We start from the raw sequence: 20,449 nt of genomic DNA on the forward strand, positions 1-20,449 counted from the left end.
GATTTCATTGGCGGTTGATAGATCTGATTAATGTTTAACTCTCACACACCTCTCTGAGGGTTTAGTTTCACTCTCTGTGGACTTTGTGGCACAGATTGTTTTCTCCATCTCAACCTCCAGCTGAAGGTAATGTGACAACTTTGAAATGTTTCACTTGTTAGCACAAGCCGCTTCACTAGAAACAGCCACGATCTGAGCCTCCATTGTTCACTGTTCATTTATGTTTTGGGAGTAGAAACGCCGGAATAAGAGCAGAAACAGAGAGAGGTGGTCCTCAATAGCTGATGCGGAGACAGCAGGAAGGAGCGTTCAAGGGCTGTGAGGAGCTTTTATTCTTTAATTCAATATGTAACTGTGTCGCTTCACAAAAGAAACAAGTTGATTCTTTTTCTCAATTTGAACTTAATTGCGATCGATAATCAAATGAAAGATTCATCTCAGTCTTTTATTTTGGAAGAATCTCTCCACTTGTGTAACTTCCAATGGTGGAAAGTAACTCATCTATTCAAATACTGTAACTAAGTACAATTTGGAAAAATTTGTACTTTACTTGAGTTTTTCTGCTTCTTTATATTTCTACTATGTACACATTTTACTTTTTATTTCACTACGTTCTGTTACTTCTTATATGAAGAATTGAAATAAAAAAACAAATGATCAGTTCATTAAAGTACAAGTCGACAAAACAGTTAAAACTGGCTCCACTTCGACCATCTACAAAAATGAAAGTACTCGTTACACATCAGTGATACAACAATAGAATAATAAAACTGTCAAAGGAGCCATTCTAATGACCTCACAGATAATATAATATGCATTGCTGGCACATTCATTTGTCTGACAGTTACAACGCAGGATTACGTGATAAAATGCAGATGCAGCACATTGCGCACAGAGAAAGTGTATAAAATATATTAAAATATTTAAAAGTTCAATAGAATAAACTATAAAATCATACATAAATAACCAGGACAATACAGTGTGTGTCAGTACAGGTGTGTGTACCGGCCGCTATTCGCTTCACTGCAGCTTCATGGCGCCATCTAGTGGTGTGATAGCAGAACTACAGCAGCTCTGCCTCACTCACCTGTCTGCGTTCAGCTGACACTGACAGGAAACGGAAGATAACAGCCAATCACTGGAGGCGCAGCTGATATTTTGAGAGGAGAAATGATGGAAAGGAGGATTTCAGCTGATGTGCAGGTGAATGATTTGTGTTTCCAGATCAAAGTGTGCGTGAGCTGATGTGAGTTCAGCAGCATGAATCGGTGTGAGGACAGAGAGGAGGGAGTCCTCCACTCTAAAACCACTCTGTGTGGGGAAGATGATGGCCAGAGGTGAGATGGACTCTGCCCCATGTCACAGCACTCAGATCACTCGTTATTCACGCGTAAAGCTCTGTGTGTGTGTGTGTTGTGTTGAAGCCCAGAGCAGCAGCACACCCCAGACTCTGCTGAACCTGGACCTGAACCCAGCTGTGTGTCCTTCGGGAGTAACAGGTCAATGGGTCGCTTTGATAGTTTTGAAGGAAAACAACCCGCTGCTGCACAGAGGTAAGCTGTGAATAACATTAAAATATTTCAGCATCGTTCTTCTTCACATTTTCTCCACACACATGTTCTAATTGATGCCTGCACGAGTGAAAACAAGGATTTTAGTGAAGCTATCAGATGCTGGCAAAGGCTAACCCTGATGCCGCTGAGTTCCTCCATCAAACCGACATTTTCTGGTTTTCAGTCGTGTGACAGTAGAAATAGGAACATGTCAGTGACAACAGCTGGACTGAGAGCAGCAGGATAAACCAACACAGAGGAAGTCTGAGCAAACACGCAGTCCGTTTCTGATCGATGCTGCTGAAGGACAGAGAAGGGTGTTGTGGATAACCAAAGACTGCAGAAGCTCAAAGAGGAGACAAAGCTCAAACATGCACAACAAGTTGAAAAGAAAAAAAAAAAACATGCTGTTCACCTTTGTGCAGCCCAGAGAAGTCACGGTTTGACCCTTAGCTTTGGTTTCATCCAGTAATCTCTCATTTTCTCTTTGGCTTTCCAATGTTTCACTCACTTCACCTGCCACAAGTTTATTGCTACTCACCACCAATGTGCACTGGACAGGTAGCATCCAATTAGCTTATGTGAGCCGTGCAATGCTGCCCACAGCATTATAGGGGTCAGTAAGACCTGGAGGGGCTAAACAAGATGAGCTGGTGAACCAACGCAGTACAATGATTCTTCCACAGGGTTTGCCTGGAGAGCTCCGAGGTTCCCAGCGGTCAGTCTGGCCGGCAGCATCAAGCACATATGCGTGTGTCCTTCAGGAGTGACAGGTCAATGGGTCGCTTTGATAGTTTTGAAGGAAAACAACCCGCTGCTGCACAGAAGTAAGCTGTGAATAACATTAAAATATTCCAGATTTACCCAGAGAGGTTTTTTTTGTATGTTTGTTTTCAGCATCGTTCTAATTCAATGACTCCTCCACAGACTCGACCTGGAGAGCTCAGAGGTTCCCAGCAACCAGTCTGCCCGGCAGCATCAAACACATCTGGACTCCATATTTATGGTCTGAACATGTGCAACAGCTACTTTTACATCTGTTCTGTCCAACGTAGATCTGATGTTTGGTGTTCATGTAATGTTCTGTTCCAGCTGCTGGAGGAGAACATCGTCACTTTTGTGAAGATAGAGCTGAAAAAGATCCAGGAGGCTCTGAGTTCAGATTACCCAGAATACCCGGAGAGTCAGGGGGAGGATGAGGAGGTGCTGTTCAGTGAGGATGCAGAGCAGAGGAGGAGCAGCAAAGAAGCATTTCTGAAGATCACAGAGCACTTCCTGAGGAGAATGAAGCAGGAGGAGCTGGCCGACTGTCTGCAGAGCAGTAAGAGGATTTCTCTATAAAGATTTAACATGGTGCATAGATGGGACATTCACTGATGTCTCAACAGATGGAGGAAAATGTTTTTATATGCACAGTCTTTAGGGTAATTCCAATGTCATGTACTTCACAAATCACTTCCTGATATCGTATTTTGTGTATTCATTCAGAACATCTTGCTGCATTTACCCAACGTAAACATAAATCTAACCTGAAGGAGAAGTTCCAGTGTGTGTTTGAGGGGATCGCGAAAGCAGGAAACCCAACCCTTCTGAATCAGATCTACACAGAGCTCTTCATCACAGAGGGAGGGACTGGACAGGTCAATGATGAACATGAGGTCAGACAGATTGAAACAGCATCCAGGAAACCAGATGGCCCTGAGACGACAGTCAGACAACAGGACATCTTTAAGCCCCTGCCTGGACGAGATGAACCAATCAGAACAGTAATGACGAAGGGAGTGGCTGGCATTGGGAAAACAATCTTAACGCAGAAGTTCACTCTGGACTGGGCCGAAGACAAAGCCCACCAGGACGTGCAGTTCATGTTTCCATTTGCTTTCAGGGATCTGAATATGCTGAAAGAGAAGTACAGCTTGGTGGAACTTGTTCATCACTTCTTTCCTGAAACCAAAGAAGCAGGAATCTGCAGGTTTGAAGAGTTCAGGGTTTTGTTCATCCTTGACGGTCTAGATGAGTGTCGACTTCCTCTGGACTTCCACAACAATAAGATCCTGACTGACATTACAAAGTCCACCTCAGTGGATGTGCTGCTGACAAACCTCATCAGGAGGAACCTGCTTCCCTCTGCTCGCCTCTGGATAACCTCACGGCCTGCAGCAGCCAATCAGATCCCTCCTGAGTATGTTGACATGGTGACAGAGGTCAAAGGATTCACCGACTCACAGAAGGAGGAGTACTTCAGGATGAGATTCCGAGATAAGGAGCAGGCCAACAGAATCATCGACCACATCAAAACATCACGAAGCCTCCACATCATGTGCCACATCCCGGTCTTCTGCTGGATCACTGCTACAGTTCTGGAGGATTTGTTGCAGACCAGAGAGGAAGGAGATCTGCCCAAGACCCTGACTGAGATGTACATCCACTTCCTGGTGGTTCAGTCCAAATTGAAGTACATCAAGTATGATGGAGGAGATGGTTCAGGTCCACACTGGACTCCAGAGAGCAGGAAGATGATTGAGTCTCTGGGAAAGCTGGCTTTTGAGCAGCTGCGGAAAGGAAACCTGGTCTTCTACGAATCAGACCTGACAGAGTGTGACTTCGATATCAGAACAGCCTCAGTGTACTCAGGAGTGTTCACACAGATCTTCAAAGAGGAGAGAGGACTGTACCAGGACAAGGTGTTCTGCTTCGTCCATCTGAGTATTCAGGAGTTTCTGGCTGCTCTTCATGTCCATCTGACACTCATCAACTCTGGCGTCAATCTGCTGTCATCTGCCGTATCTAAAGGTATTTTCAGGATTTTAGGCAAATCTGAGCTCACACATCTCCACCAGAGTGCAGTGGACAAGGCCTTACAGAGTCCAAATGGACACCTGGACCTGTTCCTCCGATTCCTCCTGGGACTTTCACTGCAGACCAATCAGACTCTTCTGCAAGGTCTGCTGACACAAAAAGGAAGTGGCTCAAAAAACAATCAGGTAACTGTCAATTACATCAAGAAGAAGCTGGAGGAGGATCTCTCTGCAGAGCAAATCATCAACCTGTTCCACTGCCTGAATGAACTGAACGATCGTTCTCTGGTGAATCAGATCCAACAGTCTCTGAGTTCAGGAAAACTCTCCACAGATCAGCTGTCTTCTGCTCAGTGGTCAGCTCTGGTCTTCATCTTACTGTCATCAGAGAAAGATCTGGATGTCTTTGACCTGAAGCAATACTCAGCTTCAGAGGAGGCTCTTCTGAAGCTGCTGCCAGTGGTCAAAGCCTCCAGGAAAGCTCTGTAAGCGGGATTTATTCATCAGTAAATTCTATGCAATCTTTGAACAGGAGAAAAAAATCTATAACTTCTTACTTGTTTCCCGACTGCTGTCTCTGCAGACTGAGTGGCTGTAACCTCTCAGGGAGAGGTGTTGAAGCTCTGTCCGCAGTCATCAGCTCCCAGTTGTCCAGTCTGAGAGAGCTGGACCTGAGGAACAACAACCTGCAGGATTCAGGCGTGAAGCTGCTGTCAGATGGATTAAAGAGTCCACACTGTGCACTGGAAACTCTCAGGTCACATCAAGCTACTGTTTGTCTCGTCATTTCTCTAAGTTTTGACATCCATTTAGTTCAAACAGTCTCTCTCATTTTCACATGCACGCAAAAGGTGATATACAACTGCAAGCTGTGAAATTAATTATTGTTATTGTCACATTGCAGCATGTTTAGGATTGAACAGCAAGTGTCGGAGCCTAAGTGCAGTTTATTTGATGTTTGACTTGACAATCTGTCTTCTTGTTTGTTATTTCCTCTGCAGACTGAGTGGCTGTAACCTCACAGGAAGGAGTGTTGAAGCTCTGTCCTCGGCTCTCAGCTCCCAGTCGTCCAGTCTGAGAGAGCTGGACCTGAGTAACAACAACCTGCAGGATTCAGGAGTGAAGCTGCTGTTTGATCGACTGGAGAGTCCATCCTGTACACTGGAAACTCTCAGGTCTCACCGAGTTACTGTTTCCTGTTAAAGCATTGACATATTGCTTTCAACTCAGAAGTCCGACAGCTGGAGTCTTGACTCAAACTTAGTCTTTCAGAATTAATGCTTCCCATGACTCTAATAAACAGCAAACTCATCAAAGTCAGTGCCGAATATCGCTCCTTTCCAAGATACTGTCGCTGTCATATTATGTGGAACCTTTTGTGCCCTGATTGGACAGTTTGTCTTCTTCTAATTCAGTGGTTAGTAGGCAACATGCTGACTGTTCTCTCAGCTCAGGCGTAAGAACAGGGTCAAAACTCATGAGAGGACATTCATGTGTCCAGTCTCTCAGACTTTGAAAACTCACTGTTGAAATTATTCCTGCACAAATTTTAACGACACATCATATTTCTACAGCGATAAAATACTTTATTGCACTTTCACAAACTTGAATTTATGAGATTTCTTTTGACATGCATCCAAAAAGTGACATGCAGATGCACTCATTTAACACAAATGTTATTTGTCCTCTTGCTCGTTATTTCCTCTGCAGACTGAGTGGCTGTAAGCTGACGGAGCGGAGCGTTGAAGCTCTGTCCTCGGCTCTCAGCTCCCAGCCGTCCAGTCTGAGAGAGCTGGACCTGAGTAACAACAACCTGCAGGATTCAGGCGTGACGCTGCTGTTTGATCGACTGGAGAGTCCGCGATGTACGCTGGAAACTCTCAGGTCAACACGCGTTTTGCTTGTTTTAACTGAAGAATTTTTCCATCCCGACTGTCAACGTACCATTTATTTAATCATTATCATATTGGCTGTCTTAATTAATTTGCTGTACAAGATGAAATATGAACTCTGGCTTCGATGGAGGATCTCATTTCTGTCTTGATATCATCTGCCTTTGATTACCGGATGCCTGTTTATTCCTTATTCAGCCATGATTAGTCACCAATCTGATCAACTTGACACTTGGTGGGTGTATTGTTGAGGACCCAGTTAAGTGCAGTGTCAAGTGTGAAGTAGTTTGGATGAGTAATTAAATATTGATGGAGCATCTCTCTCGCCTTTACAGCACTGCTTGGAAACTCACAGACTGATTGCATGCATTGTAAATCATCTATGTCACTTGTCTTCTTGTTCGTTATTTCCTCTGCAGACTGAGTGGCTGTAACCTCTCAGGGAGAAGTGTTGAAGCTCTCTCCTCGGCTCTCAGCTCCCAGTTGTCCAGTCTGAGAGAGCTGGACCTGAGTAACAACAACCTGCAGGATTCAGGCGTGAAGCTGCTGTCAGATGGATTAAAGAGTCCACACTGTAGACTGGAAACTCTCAGGTCAGGATACAATAACCCATCCAACTGATGACCATTTAAAATCAAATTTACATTAGAGGATGAACAGTGTAGAATTGTGTCTTATAACACAATTTGTCAAAGGACCTTGAAGTAAACAGTAGTGTAGTAGGCAGTAGTTTTTAGACTCAGAAAATGACTTTGCTTGCAGGCTGTCCGGCTGTCTGATCACAGAGGAAGGCTGTGCATCTCTGGCCTCAGCTCTGAACTCCAACCCCTCCCATCTGAGAGAGCTGGACCTGAGCTACAATCATCCTGGAGACTCAGGAGTGAAGCTGCTGTCCCCTGGGAAGGAGAATCCACACAGGAGGCTGGAGACTCTCAGGTATACGCCGAGGCCTGCTGCAGCGCTTTCCTGCAGCTTAAGCAGCATTCATGCAAGTCTTAGGCAGATGTTGCTGCTGGATGCAGCTTTAAATGCTGCCGCAGCTCATGTTGTGGAGGAGTTGGGCTCACACAGGAGAGGACAGAGAGACTCTGGTCTCTGCTGTGGATGGGTCAGTGTTGGGAGGCCTGGTTCAACCGGACAGACGAACAGACAGAGTTATGAGTGAAGAGAGGAGGAAGAAGAGAGGACAGGAAGACGAAGGATGTCCAAACCAGTTATGGTTTTAGTTAGCAGGCCGGATGCACATGTTGTGTATTTGTTGTGAGAGTAATGTAACGTCCATGTCTGCATGCTGAAAGAGGATTTGCTGCTCTGACCTTCCTCCTCCTTTCAGGGTGGAGCCTGCTGGAGTCCAGTGGTTGAAACCAGGCCTGATGAAGTGTGAGTGTGTTTTCAATTGGACTGATGAAAACAAAGCAGGACACATCCAACCATCTTCATCAAACTGTGGATCAATGAGCAGATGGTAGATCAATAACTGTCCTCTTCTCTCCATCAGATTCCTGTGAACTCCAACTGGACACAAACACAGTCAACAGAAACATCAAACTGTCTGCCAACAACAGGAGGGTGACGCATGTGGACGTGGATCAGTCATATCCCGATCATCCGGACAGGTTCGACCAGTGCCGTCAGCTGCTGTGTCAAACTGGTCTGACTGGCCGCTGCTACTGGGAGGTCGAGTGGACAGGAAGAGTCGATATATCGGTGGCTTACAGAGGAATCAGAAGGAAAGGAGACAGGAAAGACTGTGTGTTTGGATGGAACGACCAGTCCTGGAGTCTGATCTGCTCTGATGAAACTGGTCGTTTCTTCGCCTGTCACAATAACAGCAGAACATCCATCTCCTCCGCCTCCCCCGCCCACTCTGTCTCTAACAGAGTGGGAGTGTATGTGGACTGTCCTGCTGGCACTCTGTCCTTCTACAGCGTCTCCTGTGACACACTGATCCACCTCCACACCTTCAGCACCACATTCAGTCAACTTCTTCATCCCGGCTTTGGGTTCTGGTTCAGGTCTGGTTCCTCGGTGTCTCTGTGTCAGGAAATTCATCAATGATCGTTGCACACAATGATTCGGACTGACTGAAATTCAGCTGATTTCTCCCTTCGGGCACCTGGTTAATTTTTTCAGACATTCAAATCTTATTTTCAAGTCATAAAATCCTGTTTCTTTGTTTTTTAAACAACAATTTATGCTTTAAATACTTAACTTCAACCCTTAATGTCACGTTTTTCCAACACTAATCTCACCTCATATATATTCACCTCACCTTGCATCTGCAGAATGTAAGAAAAAGCTGTTTTCAAGCCTTTATTGTTTCAGTGTAAGTTGTGTTTTTATGGTGCATTTAACAAAAGTGACCACAAACTAATGACTGATCTCTACCAACACTCTTTATGGAAGTATTATGACATGAGGGAAGCACATTGTAATACTATTTGTGAATTAACTTTTCCTGCTTCAATCAGTTTTATTGTGTTTATTGCCATTGAAACACACATTTTCTTTGCTGCTGTATTTTTTATATCCTGGGTTCAGTCTCCTTCATGTGCAGTCATGTTGAGTTAATTCATTGGACTCAGTCACACTTCATCAAGCAGAACTTTCCACTGCAGAACAAACAACTTAGCAACGAGCTAGTTAACCATTTCAACTTTCATTGTCGGGTTACAAGTTGGCCTCACGGGGGATTTTCAACATGATCTGGAGAAGCAGGACTTACTGTGAATAATCTCTTTGGCTGAGCAAGCTGTTTTTCATAAATGAGCTACTGTGATCAGACAAGAGCTGAAGATGCACATACAGGCCACAGACAGGTTAAACATTTAGCAGAGATCATGTCTTTGTTTTCAAGTGCTGATAATTCATATAAATAATAGCACAATGTTAAAAAGCCTTCAGTATAAGTGCAGGGATACTGGTACAGCTGAGACTTCGCCAGAAAAGCTCTCACACAGACGTCCATTCATACAGTAAAGGTCAGAGGTCGGAGGTCATGCGGAGGTGTGAGAAGAAAACCCCCCTAAAAACTCGCAGAGCTGAACACAGAAAAGCACTTTGTGTCTGCAGACGGAGCCGAAAGCATCGCCAAATCCTCCCGTACGGGTCTACAGATCCAGATCCGCAGATCAGGTACGCGTCTTTTCTTGGATAACTTCACTTCATGAGGTAACAAAGTCATTTTCTTTTTGGTAATTTGATAAAGCAATACGTACAATGTATCATATATTTAATATATATATAAGACATAAGCTCAGTGTCCTTGTTAGAATATAGAGTTAAACAGTGTGACATGTATAACAGAGATAATTCTTTAGTCAGTTTCTCCTCAAAACTTTATTGATCATATCTGATAAGACAGAGATTTCTTTTCCTGTTTCGAAAAAGTGGTGAAAAGGTGTTTTATGACATCATCTACAATCTTTCCCTCTTCTTGCCATATTAACACCGATGATGCTGTAATGAGAAACGTCACGTGAACAATAAAGTTTCGTGAAACGACGATGAAGCGTAACAGGAGAGACAAACATGAAAATATGTCATTATAACGTGAAGCAGAAGGTGAGACTGACTCAGTCAAAATGTCAAAGAGTGTGTGTCTGTCCGTGTGTTGTCTTCAGTCCGGCTGAAACATGACAAAGCGTCTCCTGTTGAGCGTCCTCATCCTGCTGTCTGTCCTCCTGCTGCTGCTTCCTGCAGGTAACGTGAACTGAGGGATACTTACGATACGGTTTCTGAAAAGATCTGAAGGGCTGACAAGCAAAACCGAGGGGAAATGGAGAATTTAACATTAATAAAGCAGCTCAAAAAGCTGTGAGTTCACATTAATATATGAAGGTGAGTCAGACGGATCAGGCAGATTCTTCAACACTCAGAAATAATGGAGTAGACAAAGAGCTCTGGTCGGTTTTTCTCACCTGGGTGTCATTTTGTAAGGATTCGTGCTGAAGATGACGAAGCAGCGTGAAAACAAACCCTTTCCTCTCAACTCTCTGCTTCATGTTTCCGTGAAAAGCTCCAGAAACACAAAGCAGAGAGTGATTTCTCCTCTGAGTTCAATGTTTAATCAGCAGCGGCTAATTTTCCGGCTCTATATGTGAGTTACTACAGCGACAGTGAACAGAAAGCACATTCTCAAAGACATTTTGGAGTTTTAGTCATTTTTGGTGTTTGTTGAAAGTTGAAAACAAACGGACTCAACGAGAGATTTAAAACTTTTCCACCAGTCTCGCCAAGACACCATGAAATATTCTGCATGCTTCATAATGGTCGGTGTAATACCTTCACCATGGCTACATACGACGACCATGAAATACAAAGTTTTCTGATGATGTCTTTCAGGTGCAGACGAGGACGCGGTTGACGCAGGTGAAGGTGATGATCTTTCTGAACAATACAGACTCAAATGTTTGTGGACAAAAGGAGCTTTTGTGGAGGATCTCTTGCTACCTCAGATAAACTGATATTAAATAGATGCAAGATGAGGAAAAATATCTTCTAAACTCAGAGTGGCTGTCAGACAGACAGAATGTCCCTTTAAACCCACTTCAGGTCTCCTCACCTCACTTGTTTTGCAGAAGGAAGACGGAAGCGTGACGTCCCGAACTGGGCAATGACCTCCTCCGACTTCTTCGGCTGGGTGGAGGACCTGAGGAAACACGGCGGCTACGAACGAATCGAAGACCTGGCAAGAACCTTCTGGGCTCATTTTCCTTCCGCGGACCGGCTCGGGTACGGAGCCCACGAACCGGACGAGTAGAAAGAGGAACAGGATGTTCAGGCTGTGATGGAGATATGGTGATAACCAATGGTAAGACAAGGGGAAGGACACAACGAGAAACAAGGATGAGATACCGTGAACAAGATTAACAGGAAAAGCGACAGGTGTCACAGTAACATGATGTTATGTGAACAGACAGGCGTCTTTTATTAAAACTCGTGATAACGGTGCATCCTGGGTCTTTTCTGTCCATAATCTTGACCTTCTTCTTGACCTCTGTGGGCCATAAGGGTCTCAGTGTGTAAAAAGCTTAATTAAAAGCTTAATTGTCTTAAAACTGTCAACAGTCAACGTTGAATGTGAAAATGATTTGTCTATTGTCGTAAAGAGTTGTAAAATAAATGAAAATGATGTGGAATTAAAGATAATTTCTCTTTTTTATTTCATACACCGAGGTTGCTTTGAATGCACAATGTGATGACTTTATTTATTTTGTGTTTGATGGTTTAGAAAAGTAAAAGTATCAGAACGTATATTTACTGCACTTCTTCAGTACAACTTGGAGGTGCTTGTATTTATTTTAGTATTTCCACTTTCTCCAATTTCAGAGGGAAATGTTGTACTTTTTCACTTCACTACATTGATTTGCAAATTCAAATTTTACGTATTAGATTTATTATGAATTGTAAAATAGTTCAAATAGCTTGACCTTGATGCAGTTTACAGATTAATGCATCATCAATAATAAACAGCCGTTGAATACGTACATTCAGTTAATCACTCCTCCTCTTCCGCCATCATCTTCTTCGTTGGTTTTGGCTCCTGCCTGCTCTCTGCGCGACAAACTAACACAGACCTGTAGGGGCGGAGCGCCCTCTGGTGGCTCCAGGCACAAACTGCTTTAACGTGTGTGGAAAAGCAACAAATTCTCCCACATGTACTGAAGTAAAGTACAAATAATAGCTCATATGTGAAATCTTTTCATCCTGTTGACCAGTTTTTCAAAACACATTGGCAGGAATTCCACATTTTCTCTCAGGATCAACGAGTCTTGGTGTATTTTATTATGGAAGTCTGCCGAGACCTTCAGGAAGTGGCTGCACTGCATGGTGACCTCTTCTGGATTCCGCAAGAGCTTCCTTGTCGAAAAGCTTCGAAGTGAATTTCCCTCCCGTTTAAACATTAATCCCAGACCTGAACCGAGGTGAGCTGCAACTAATGTTCTGAACTGGAGAAATCCCGATCAAGGTTTTTGATCCCAGCCCTTTATGATCGAGTATTTTTGATACCGAGTCCGATCTGATGCTTTACTGAAAGCGTTTCTGCTTTGAATCAGATCTTTAGTAGAAGTCCTAAAACCACATAGAGAAAATACTCCACTTCAAGTAAAAGTGCTGCATCAGTGAAACAGAGGTATTCCCATGAAACAAACAAAAGTCACCCTTCATTCGATTAATTTCAGACATTTATCGACTGTAAAATCATTTAGTGTTAAAATCAGAGAAAGACAAACTCATTAAAATTAACATACAAAAACTGTAGTTAAACTTCAGTTAAAGGGGTGAATATATGAAACAGCTGCAGTGAGGAACACTCAGTAAGTTTAAATAATAGTAATAATGATGATGGCAGGATTTTCTGCCTGATGTCAAACAGGATGTATGTTGAAAAAGCGTCAGCACAATAAACTGCAGCTCCAGCCTCTTTCATACTGTTCAAATCTTCCTGTTCTTAGTGTTTTGCTTTCAGCTGTGGTGTTTTTGGTAGTTTCTTGCCTTATTGTCTCTATTTGCAATCAAACCTTGCACATGGCTTTGCCCATCTTGCATCTTGTATCGCGCCAACATACCAGAACTTGGAGCTGTGCATCGCATTCCTTCAGATTCTGCAGAGCTGCACTATTATGTCTTTGGAAATTTGCATACCTTGAATGGGGTGGTCAGGGTTCACATATGTCAAATGACCAAACTATGACACAAGCTGATTTCTGTGCATTCAAATTTGCAAGTCCGAATATGCAAACTTTGCAGAAAACTGGTACATTTTCACGTATCATTGCGAGCACAATGTTGTACATGAAATCATGAGCCACTAAACAAGCAAGGAGTGGTGATTGCCACAGTCTTGTCAGAGTGTCTTTAGGGGCCAAAGTGCTTTCCACACCCTGTTGAAATATTTCTAGGTCATTGTAAAAGATGTGGGGCGGCGGGTGGAGGAAGGAGGCAATGGGTGCAGGCCATGCTTAATAATAGTAATAATGATAATCTTCCTAATTGTAGAGTTTGAGGCAGATCTGTTAGACTGCATTCAATTATTTAGGTGTACCATGAAGGCAGCCAGACAGTGTGTGTTAAGGCATAATAATAATAATAATAATGCTAATGGTCATAATAACAAGATTGTAACCGTGTGGTAAATTGTTTAAATGTAAATGAATATGTGAATAAGTAATATTGTTTTTCCAGTCTAACATTAAGTTTGAGTAAAATGCGATGCAGATTTGTAAGTGGGTCGCCACATTTTGACTTGCTATGGCGGACTTTGGTCACAAGGTGGCAGCATAATATTGTCACTCCACCAAGTGCGTCACGGTATCGCTTCCTGTTCTCACGTGCGAACAAGACGAAAGTTTGCCTGGTGAATGAAGCTGTGAACGTGTAAAGGAGTCGGTAAATACACGCATATCTTGTAAAATAATTCTGTACAAATACGTAAAGGACGTTATGTGTTAATATTTTAACGGGATGGTTTCATTTAGGCACTTTTGGAATTCACGTCATGGAGTTTTGGCGATATTTTGTGTTGTTATTAGCATGTTAATATTAGCATAACACGCACGGTGCTATTGTACCTTGTTAACAGAGAAGTGCTAAAGGTTTTACATAAATTTTAACTCTGTTTGAAGGTCAACGGTGTGGTGAGCTGTGCAGTCTTCAGGAGGTCCCATGAGAGTTTGGTGAAACTAGTCAAATGTAAGTGAACTTTATAATTATATGTTGTACATTCCCAGGTGATTTTTGGGCATTATTGGTTGTTTGATATGTGCGCTGCTGTAACAGAGGGCTCTGTTTGCTCACTATGATGCTACGTGAATGTACGGATATTTTTACATCATGGTATAATTTTGGGTGATTTTTCATCAGTGTATTTCCACAATGAACAAATACTTCAGGAATAAAAAAACTAACTAACATTATGAGGGTTCGTTCAGCTTTTTAAGAGTAAAATTCAAGCACTTTCAAGTTATGTAAACCAAAACACTTTCAAACTCTTAAAACCTTTATTATTGCCTGTAAATACTTCCTATGAATACAATTGGAACCATTTATGCCTGCCATCCACCCCGACCACCTTCCTGCGACTCCAGTGCAGTGCATAAATGTGGTGTTTCATGCACTCAAAAAAATGTGCTGTAGGCACAAAAGATACTTTCAGTTGAAATGCATCAGTTGGAAAATCGTGCAGAGTGTCACCAACAATAGAAAATTTCTGTCCATGAACATGAAACCTATAGATTTAATTTTGGGACTGTTTAACAGTGTGACTGCAACAGTGACAACAGTTCCAGATGAATTTTAAACCAACTTTGAAAGCGCCCTAAAGTCACACTCAGCATCAGTTATGAGGATTTGGTTTCCATTTTTCTATCTATGTAAACCAAATGTCTTTGAGTTTTGAACTGTTCATTGACCAAAATGATTAGACATCAGCAGGTGAAAAAATCAGTAATCAGAAAGGAAACTCAACAGTCTAGTAATTAAGAAATAATCATTAGTTGCGGCTCTGTTTGTGTAATTCTAAGTCAAGTTTTCACAAAGATTTCACAAAGAGAATTAGGAGTAAACAGCTTTATTTTGAGAAGGAGGTAAAGACACATTCTCTCTCATTGGAGAGTCATATATCAATATACGAAACACCATGGGATTGAGTTTGGACAAACTGCTGCTCAGCAGTGACATTAGTGTTTATTAATGGTCTGCATACCGCTACCCTTTCTTTAATACAGCTCTGTTTTAGTATTCCTCCCCCTCTTCGTCTTCTTCCCCTTCGAATGAGTCGACACCGACCTCTTCGTAATCCTTCTCCAGAGCAGCCATGTCCTCTCTGGCCTCTGAGAACTCTCCCTCCTCCATCCCCTCTCCGACGTACCAGTGGACGAAGGCCCTCTTGGCGTACATCAAATCGAACTTGTGGTCGAGTCGAGCCCAGGCCTCGGCGATGGCGGTGGTGTTGCTCAGCATGCACACCGCCCTCTGTACTTTGGCCAGGTCTCCTCCTGGAACCACAGTGGGAGGCTGGTAGTTGATGCCAACCTTGAAGCCAGTGGGACACCAGTCCACAAACTGGATAGTGCGCTTGGTTTTGATGTTGCTGATTGCCACATTGACATCTTTGGGCACTACGTCGCCGCGGTACAGCAGGCAGCAGGCCATGTACTTGCCATGACGAGGGTCGCATTTCACCATCTGATTGGCTGGCTCAAAGCAAGAGTTGGTTATTTCAGCCACAGTGAGCTGCTCATGGTAAGCCTTCTCAGCAGAGATTACTGGAGCATAGGTGGCCAGAGGGAAGTGGATACGAGGGTAGGGCACCAGGTTGGTCTGGAACTCTGTCAGGTCCACGTTCAAGGCGCCGTCGAACCGCAAAGAGGCGGTGATGGAGGAGACGATCTGGCTGATGAGGCGATTCAGGTTGGTGTATGATGGACGCTCGATGTCCAGGTTCCTGCGGCAGATGTCATAGATGGCCTCGTTGTCCACCATGAAGGCACAGTCGGAGTGCTCCAGGGTGGTGTGGGTGGTCAGGATGGAGTTGTACGGCTCCACCACGGCTGTAGACACCTGAGGGGCTGGATAAATGGCAAACTCCAGCTTGGACTTCTTGCCAAAGTCTACTGAGAGGCGCTCCATCAGCAGAGAGGTGAAGCCAGAACCAGTTCCCCCTCCAAAGGAGTGGAAGACCAGGAAACCTTGCAGTCCTGTGCACTGGTCAGACTGTACATGAAAGGTAGAACTTAGTATTTAAGAATACTACAAGAAAGAATAAACATGTTTGAATTTTGCCCGTCTTACCAGTTTACGGATCCTGTCGAGTACACAGTCGATGTGCTCCTTTCCGACTGTGTAGTGACCACGGGCGTAGTTGTTGGCGGCATCCTCCTTTCCTGAGATCAGCTGCTCGGGGTGGAAAAGCTGGCGGTATGTGCCAGTACGGACCTCATCTGAAAGAGAGAGGTGGTTGAATATCGCATAAAGCCCTCTGAGATATAATGTTGATTTTGGGCTTTTGATAAAATTGACGTTATTTTGGTCTGGATGCTGAATTTGTCTTAAATCTGAAGTTTCTGTGCCAGAAAAGCTGGTTCTTCAGCTCAGCCCTTTGTAGTTTCATTCAGAAAGTTTCCATAACTAATAACAGCTTCTTCCGCTTCCTCAGCAGCTGCTGATCAAGACCCTTAACCCCTAAACACTAGCTCCCAGAGAGATGAGTTCAAAGAAAGTGAAACAGGAAGTTGCGGCTGAAAATTACAGTTCTTTATGTTTTGCTCTGAAGTTTGAGGAAAAACCTCTAAAACTCACCAATCACAGTGGGCTCCAGGTCAACAAAGATGGCTCTGGGGACGTACTTCCCGGTGCCTGTCTCACTGAAGAAGGTGGTGAAGGAGTCGTCGTAGCCTCCAGAGGGCCTCTCTGTGGGCATTTGGCCATCAGGCTGGATGCCGTGTTCCAGACAGTACAGCTCCCAGCAGGTGTTGCCCATCTGGACACCAGCCTGGCCAACGTGGATAGAGATACACTCACGCTGTGGAGGAAAAAAGAAGACATCTTATTACCATTATTATTTAACTCTCCTGCATTAAATCCTGTATGATGCAGAGATATTTAACGCTTTTCAGATGCAAAATGGCATCACTGAAATCAGAAAATGACAGTTGAGCAACAGGACACATTGGGTGGAGCCGTCAACTGCTTTTATACTTTCACAACAGTTGCACCACAAATGTGGTGTATTCAAATTTGCAGGTCAGGATATGCAAACTTCGCTGAAAACTGGTACATTCTCGCAGATCTTTGCAAGTAAGATGTTGTACATAAAATCAGGAGTCAGTCATATAAATAAGGAGCAGCGGTGATTGACACAGTCTTGTCAAGAGTGTATGGGGACCAAAGTGCTTCCACACCCTGCTGAAGTATTTCTAGTTCCTTGTAAAAGATGTGGGTGGGGGTGGAGGGTGCAGGCAATGGGTGCAGGCAATGGGTGCAGGCTTGCTGAGGACTGAAACAAGTTTGGTCTCATCACTTGGAAGGGAAATTTGGCCTGAGGGAGTTTAAAGTGCAATGTCGTCTGTCCTGTTCTGTTAACTGGCTTTTCACGAGGAGATAGAAGAGATGGAAATGCGAATGCGGGCCAACCGAAACTCATGAACATCAAAGTACATGAGTAGCACTTTTGAGGAAGAAACCAACATCATGAATTAACTGTTAACTCGTGTTAGAAAGCATGAATCAGATTCCTTTCTGCTGGTCCATCACTGCTTTGGCCTGCTGTATGTTTACATATTATTGCGGCAGTTAGTCTGTCAACAAAAGCTCAGCTGTCACTGGTAATATGAGAACACAGATGCCTCAAGTATGGCTGTCAAAATATCACCGTGACGCTTTCGGTGTCTCACCTCATGCCCGACAAAAGAGTTTGGGGAACCCAAACTCTGATGCGCTTCTGCATCAGGCCTTGATAGGGGGTATGAAAAGAATGTAAAGTGGCTCAAATCATTTTGAAAGAATAGAAAATACATTTTGATTTGAAATAAATACCCAGACAAGTGTGACACCTGAATGGATAAATGGTTAAAATAGTTAGCTAAAGGCAATGAATAAGTGGTTGTAATAACATTAGCTAAAAAAACTGATGGATGGATGGTTGAAATAGCTAAAAATATTGAACAGTTGAAACAAAATTGGCAGTTCTGTTCGGACTTGAAGCCTAAACAACAGCCTAAAATTTGACGTAAATCGTTTTTTCTTTGTGGGCTTGTGGCTTGTTGTGAATTTTGATCCCTTGACCCCCCCCCTCCCCTGAAAAAAAATCTTGTGATAAGGATGGGGAGGGGCTAGCGTGACATGGGAGTTGCCAAATATGGCGATGGCAGCCAGCTCAGCAGCCAGCTATTTTGAGTGAAGCTTCCATGATGCGAGCCACACAGACCACTAAACTGTACCCCACTGACCTGCTTGGACTCCCAGACTGCAGCTTATCATGGAAGTAATTTGTTGCAGCTGCATAGAGCTCCTCAGTGAATTTTTGTAAAATCAAACACAGAAAGCTGACAAAATTGTCCATTCTGAAATTGTAAGGAAGCTTATGTTCAGCATTTGCTCACTGGTGTTGTAACTCACCACATCCGCTCATGTTTACAAGACACAGTGTGAAATTTACGCTTCCAGGCAACTGAGTGGTTATCTACTTCCTGTATCTAGTCCTTAAACTACGTCATGGCTGACGTTGGCATTTCAGTAATACAGTGGAGCATTGTGTAGTAAGACACAGAAGAATCAGAAAAACATTATGACTTTATCTTTTCCCAATTGAAAATGAACTACAGGGAGGTTGTTTGTGTTTTTATGCAGTGATATGTGTTTTTCAATTCTTGAGGTTTAACAGTGAACAAAATCTTTATTGTTATAAAACCAAAATGTAACACGGTGAAAAGAAATCTGGAGCACAGTATGCTGAGTATTCCGTGTTAACTGCACTTTTTAAGGAGGAATAGCAACTCTGAAGGCAGGAAGACTTTTCACACTTCCTCCCCTTTCATGCTCTTCACCAAATTGCCCAACAGGAAGAGGCAGCAGCTCAAACCCATTTGGGGAAGCAGACTTTTCTTCCGAGTTTACACCTAGACAAACTGTTTTTATGAGCTCCCGTCTTTCCAAACGACCTGCAAACATTACGACACGCTCACTATTTGCTCCTGTGTTATGAAGGAACAAAGTCAAAAGAGAAAGGTCAGTGGCCTGACCTCATGCTGAAGAATGAACTTAAGACTCTTTAGCTCTCATTAGCTTGTAAAAATGTTGATCCAAGGCTAACGTGAGGCCAGACATCATGTGCCTGGCCTCGAGTTTGACATCAGAGCACCTATCTCTGTTGCAGACTACTGATTTTTTTTACATCTTTTTAGATTTCTTCAACCTCAATGTGTTCAGAAGACCCAAAAGCAGCAGCTTCAGGTCCAACACTGCAGGAATCCAGCAGCTTATCAGCGGCAGAAATAGAAATGTAAAATACACACAAGCGGCCGCTGGAAGCCACATCAGCATTCCCCAAACCAGCCAGGCAAACAAGCACGCCCTCCCTTCAGGCAGCCCTCCAGTGCCCATATGGAAACAGTTAACCTTTACTGGGGCTGGAGCCACATGCCTGGTAGCACGTTTCCGCTAATCGACTTTCTGTTTCTCATTATTTCAAACGAATGAATGAGTTTCACGTGCTGCAGCAATGGCGCAAAGTTATTTCAGAAGTAGCCTGGAGCCCGCTAAAGTAGACAGTCGACAGTCGCTCAGGCGTGTTACAACGTTTTAGAGGAAAAAATCTATGATTTTCAGGAGCATTAAAGTTTTTTCTAAGTCACCAGTAGCACATAAAACACTGCAGATGTCGCTTTTTTGGAATATTAGCAAAGGAATTAAATTAGTAATAGTAATAATGACTTGATTCTCACCATTGTGCTGCTTTAATTGTCCTTTTTGGAGAAGAAGTTCAAACTGGCAGGCTCTCACAGTGCACCTACAATGAGATCTCTGTGAGTGAAGTCCTGACGGTGTGTGAAACACACTTTTAAAGCAGGCAGGGGGAGGAGGAGGATGAGGAGGAGCCATTAACAGCTTCGCTTTGTTGTTTTCAAATCTTTGTTTTTTCAAGAGTGAGATATGGCTTCCTGTCTGACCTTTTCAGAGTAAAAGCAACGGCTCAAGCACTCACATGATCACTGCGTGAAGTGTATTTCTAGTGGTGAAACGTGATTAACTACATTCACATAAGAACAATGCGGAGGAACTTGTTCTTAATTTGAATATGTAAGTGAGGAAAATATTGTACTTTTACTACATTTATCGGACAGCAGGAGTTAGGTCCAAAACATGTGATCAGCTTAAAAAATGAAGTTGTTCAGCTGTACTATTTGTGTACTTCTTTCAAACTTTAAAATAAGACAGTATTCTGTCAGTTACTGATCTCAGATATACTTAGCAAAATTATACTGAAGTACACAACCCTCCCTGTTTCCATAAAAGTTGGGACACTGTAAAATGTAAGTAGTAACAGAATGTGGTGATTTGGAAAACACTGAAACTTCATATTTAATTGAAAAAAGGATAAAGACAACATCTCAAATCATATCTTCAAAGCAGAAGCATTTGGGAAGTAATTGCCATAATTTGAAAGTGGAATGTTTTCTCATTCTTGCTTGATGTACGATTTCAG

The 20,449-nt window shown here is 43.2% G+C and overlaps 3 protein-coding genes across 3 annotated transcripts; 2 read left to right on the forward strand and 1 right to left on the reverse strand.

Moving 5' to 3' along the window:
* Positions 1-1,324: 1,324 nt before the first annotated feature.
* LOC143315655 (uncharacterized) lies at positions 1,325-8,301 on the forward strand. The gene is made up of 11 exons (XM_076722980.1): positions 1,325-1,337; positions 1,425-1,492; positions 2,646-2,874; positions 3,042-4,836; positions 4,935-5,108; positions 5,353-5,526; positions 6,062-6,235; positions 6,663-6,836; positions 7,006-7,179; positions 7,577-7,623; positions 7,742-8,301. The coding sequence occupies exons 1-11, from the start codon at positions 1,325-1,327 to the stop codon at positions 8,299-8,301; spliced, it is 3,582 nt and encodes a 1,193-aa protein (XP_076579095.1).
* Positions 8,302-9,320: 1,019 nt separating this feature from the next.
* Positions 9,321-11,111, forward strand: LOC143316267 (otospiralin-like). Its single transcript, XM_076724147.1, has 4 exons — positions 9,321-9,378; positions 9,867-9,945; positions 10,588-10,614; positions 10,824-11,111. The coding sequence occupies exons 2-4, from the start codon at positions 9,879-9,881 to the stop codon at positions 11,003-11,005; spliced, it is 276 nt and encodes a 91-aa protein (XP_076580262.1). The 5' UTR covers positions 9,321-9,378; positions 9,867-9,878; the 3' UTR covers positions 11,006-11,111.
* Positions 11,112-14,274: 3,163 nt separating this feature from the next.
* On the reverse strand, positions 14,275-19,781 carry LOC143316265 (tubulin alpha-1B chain-like). The gene is made up of 4 exons (XM_076724144.1): positions 19,689-19,781; positions 16,546-16,768; positions 16,039-16,187; positions 14,275-15,960 (listed from the first exon to the last, which is right to left on the reverse strand). Exons 1-4 carry the CDS (start codon positions 19,689-19,691, stop codon positions 14,980-14,982), a joined length of 1,356 nt encoding a protein of 451 aa, XP_076580259.1. The 5' UTR covers positions 19,692-19,781; the 3' UTR covers positions 14,275-14,979.
* Between the last annotated feature and the right edge of the window lie 668 nt (positions 19,782-20,449).

Source organism: Chaetodon auriga, chromosome 23, assembly GCF_051107435.1.
Source record: "Chaetodon auriga isolate fChaAug3 chromosome 23, fChaAug3.hap1, whole genome shotgun sequence".
Taxonomy (NCBI): Eukaryota; Metazoa; Chordata; class Actinopteri; order Chaetodontiformes; family Chaetodontidae; genus Chaetodon; species Chaetodon auriga.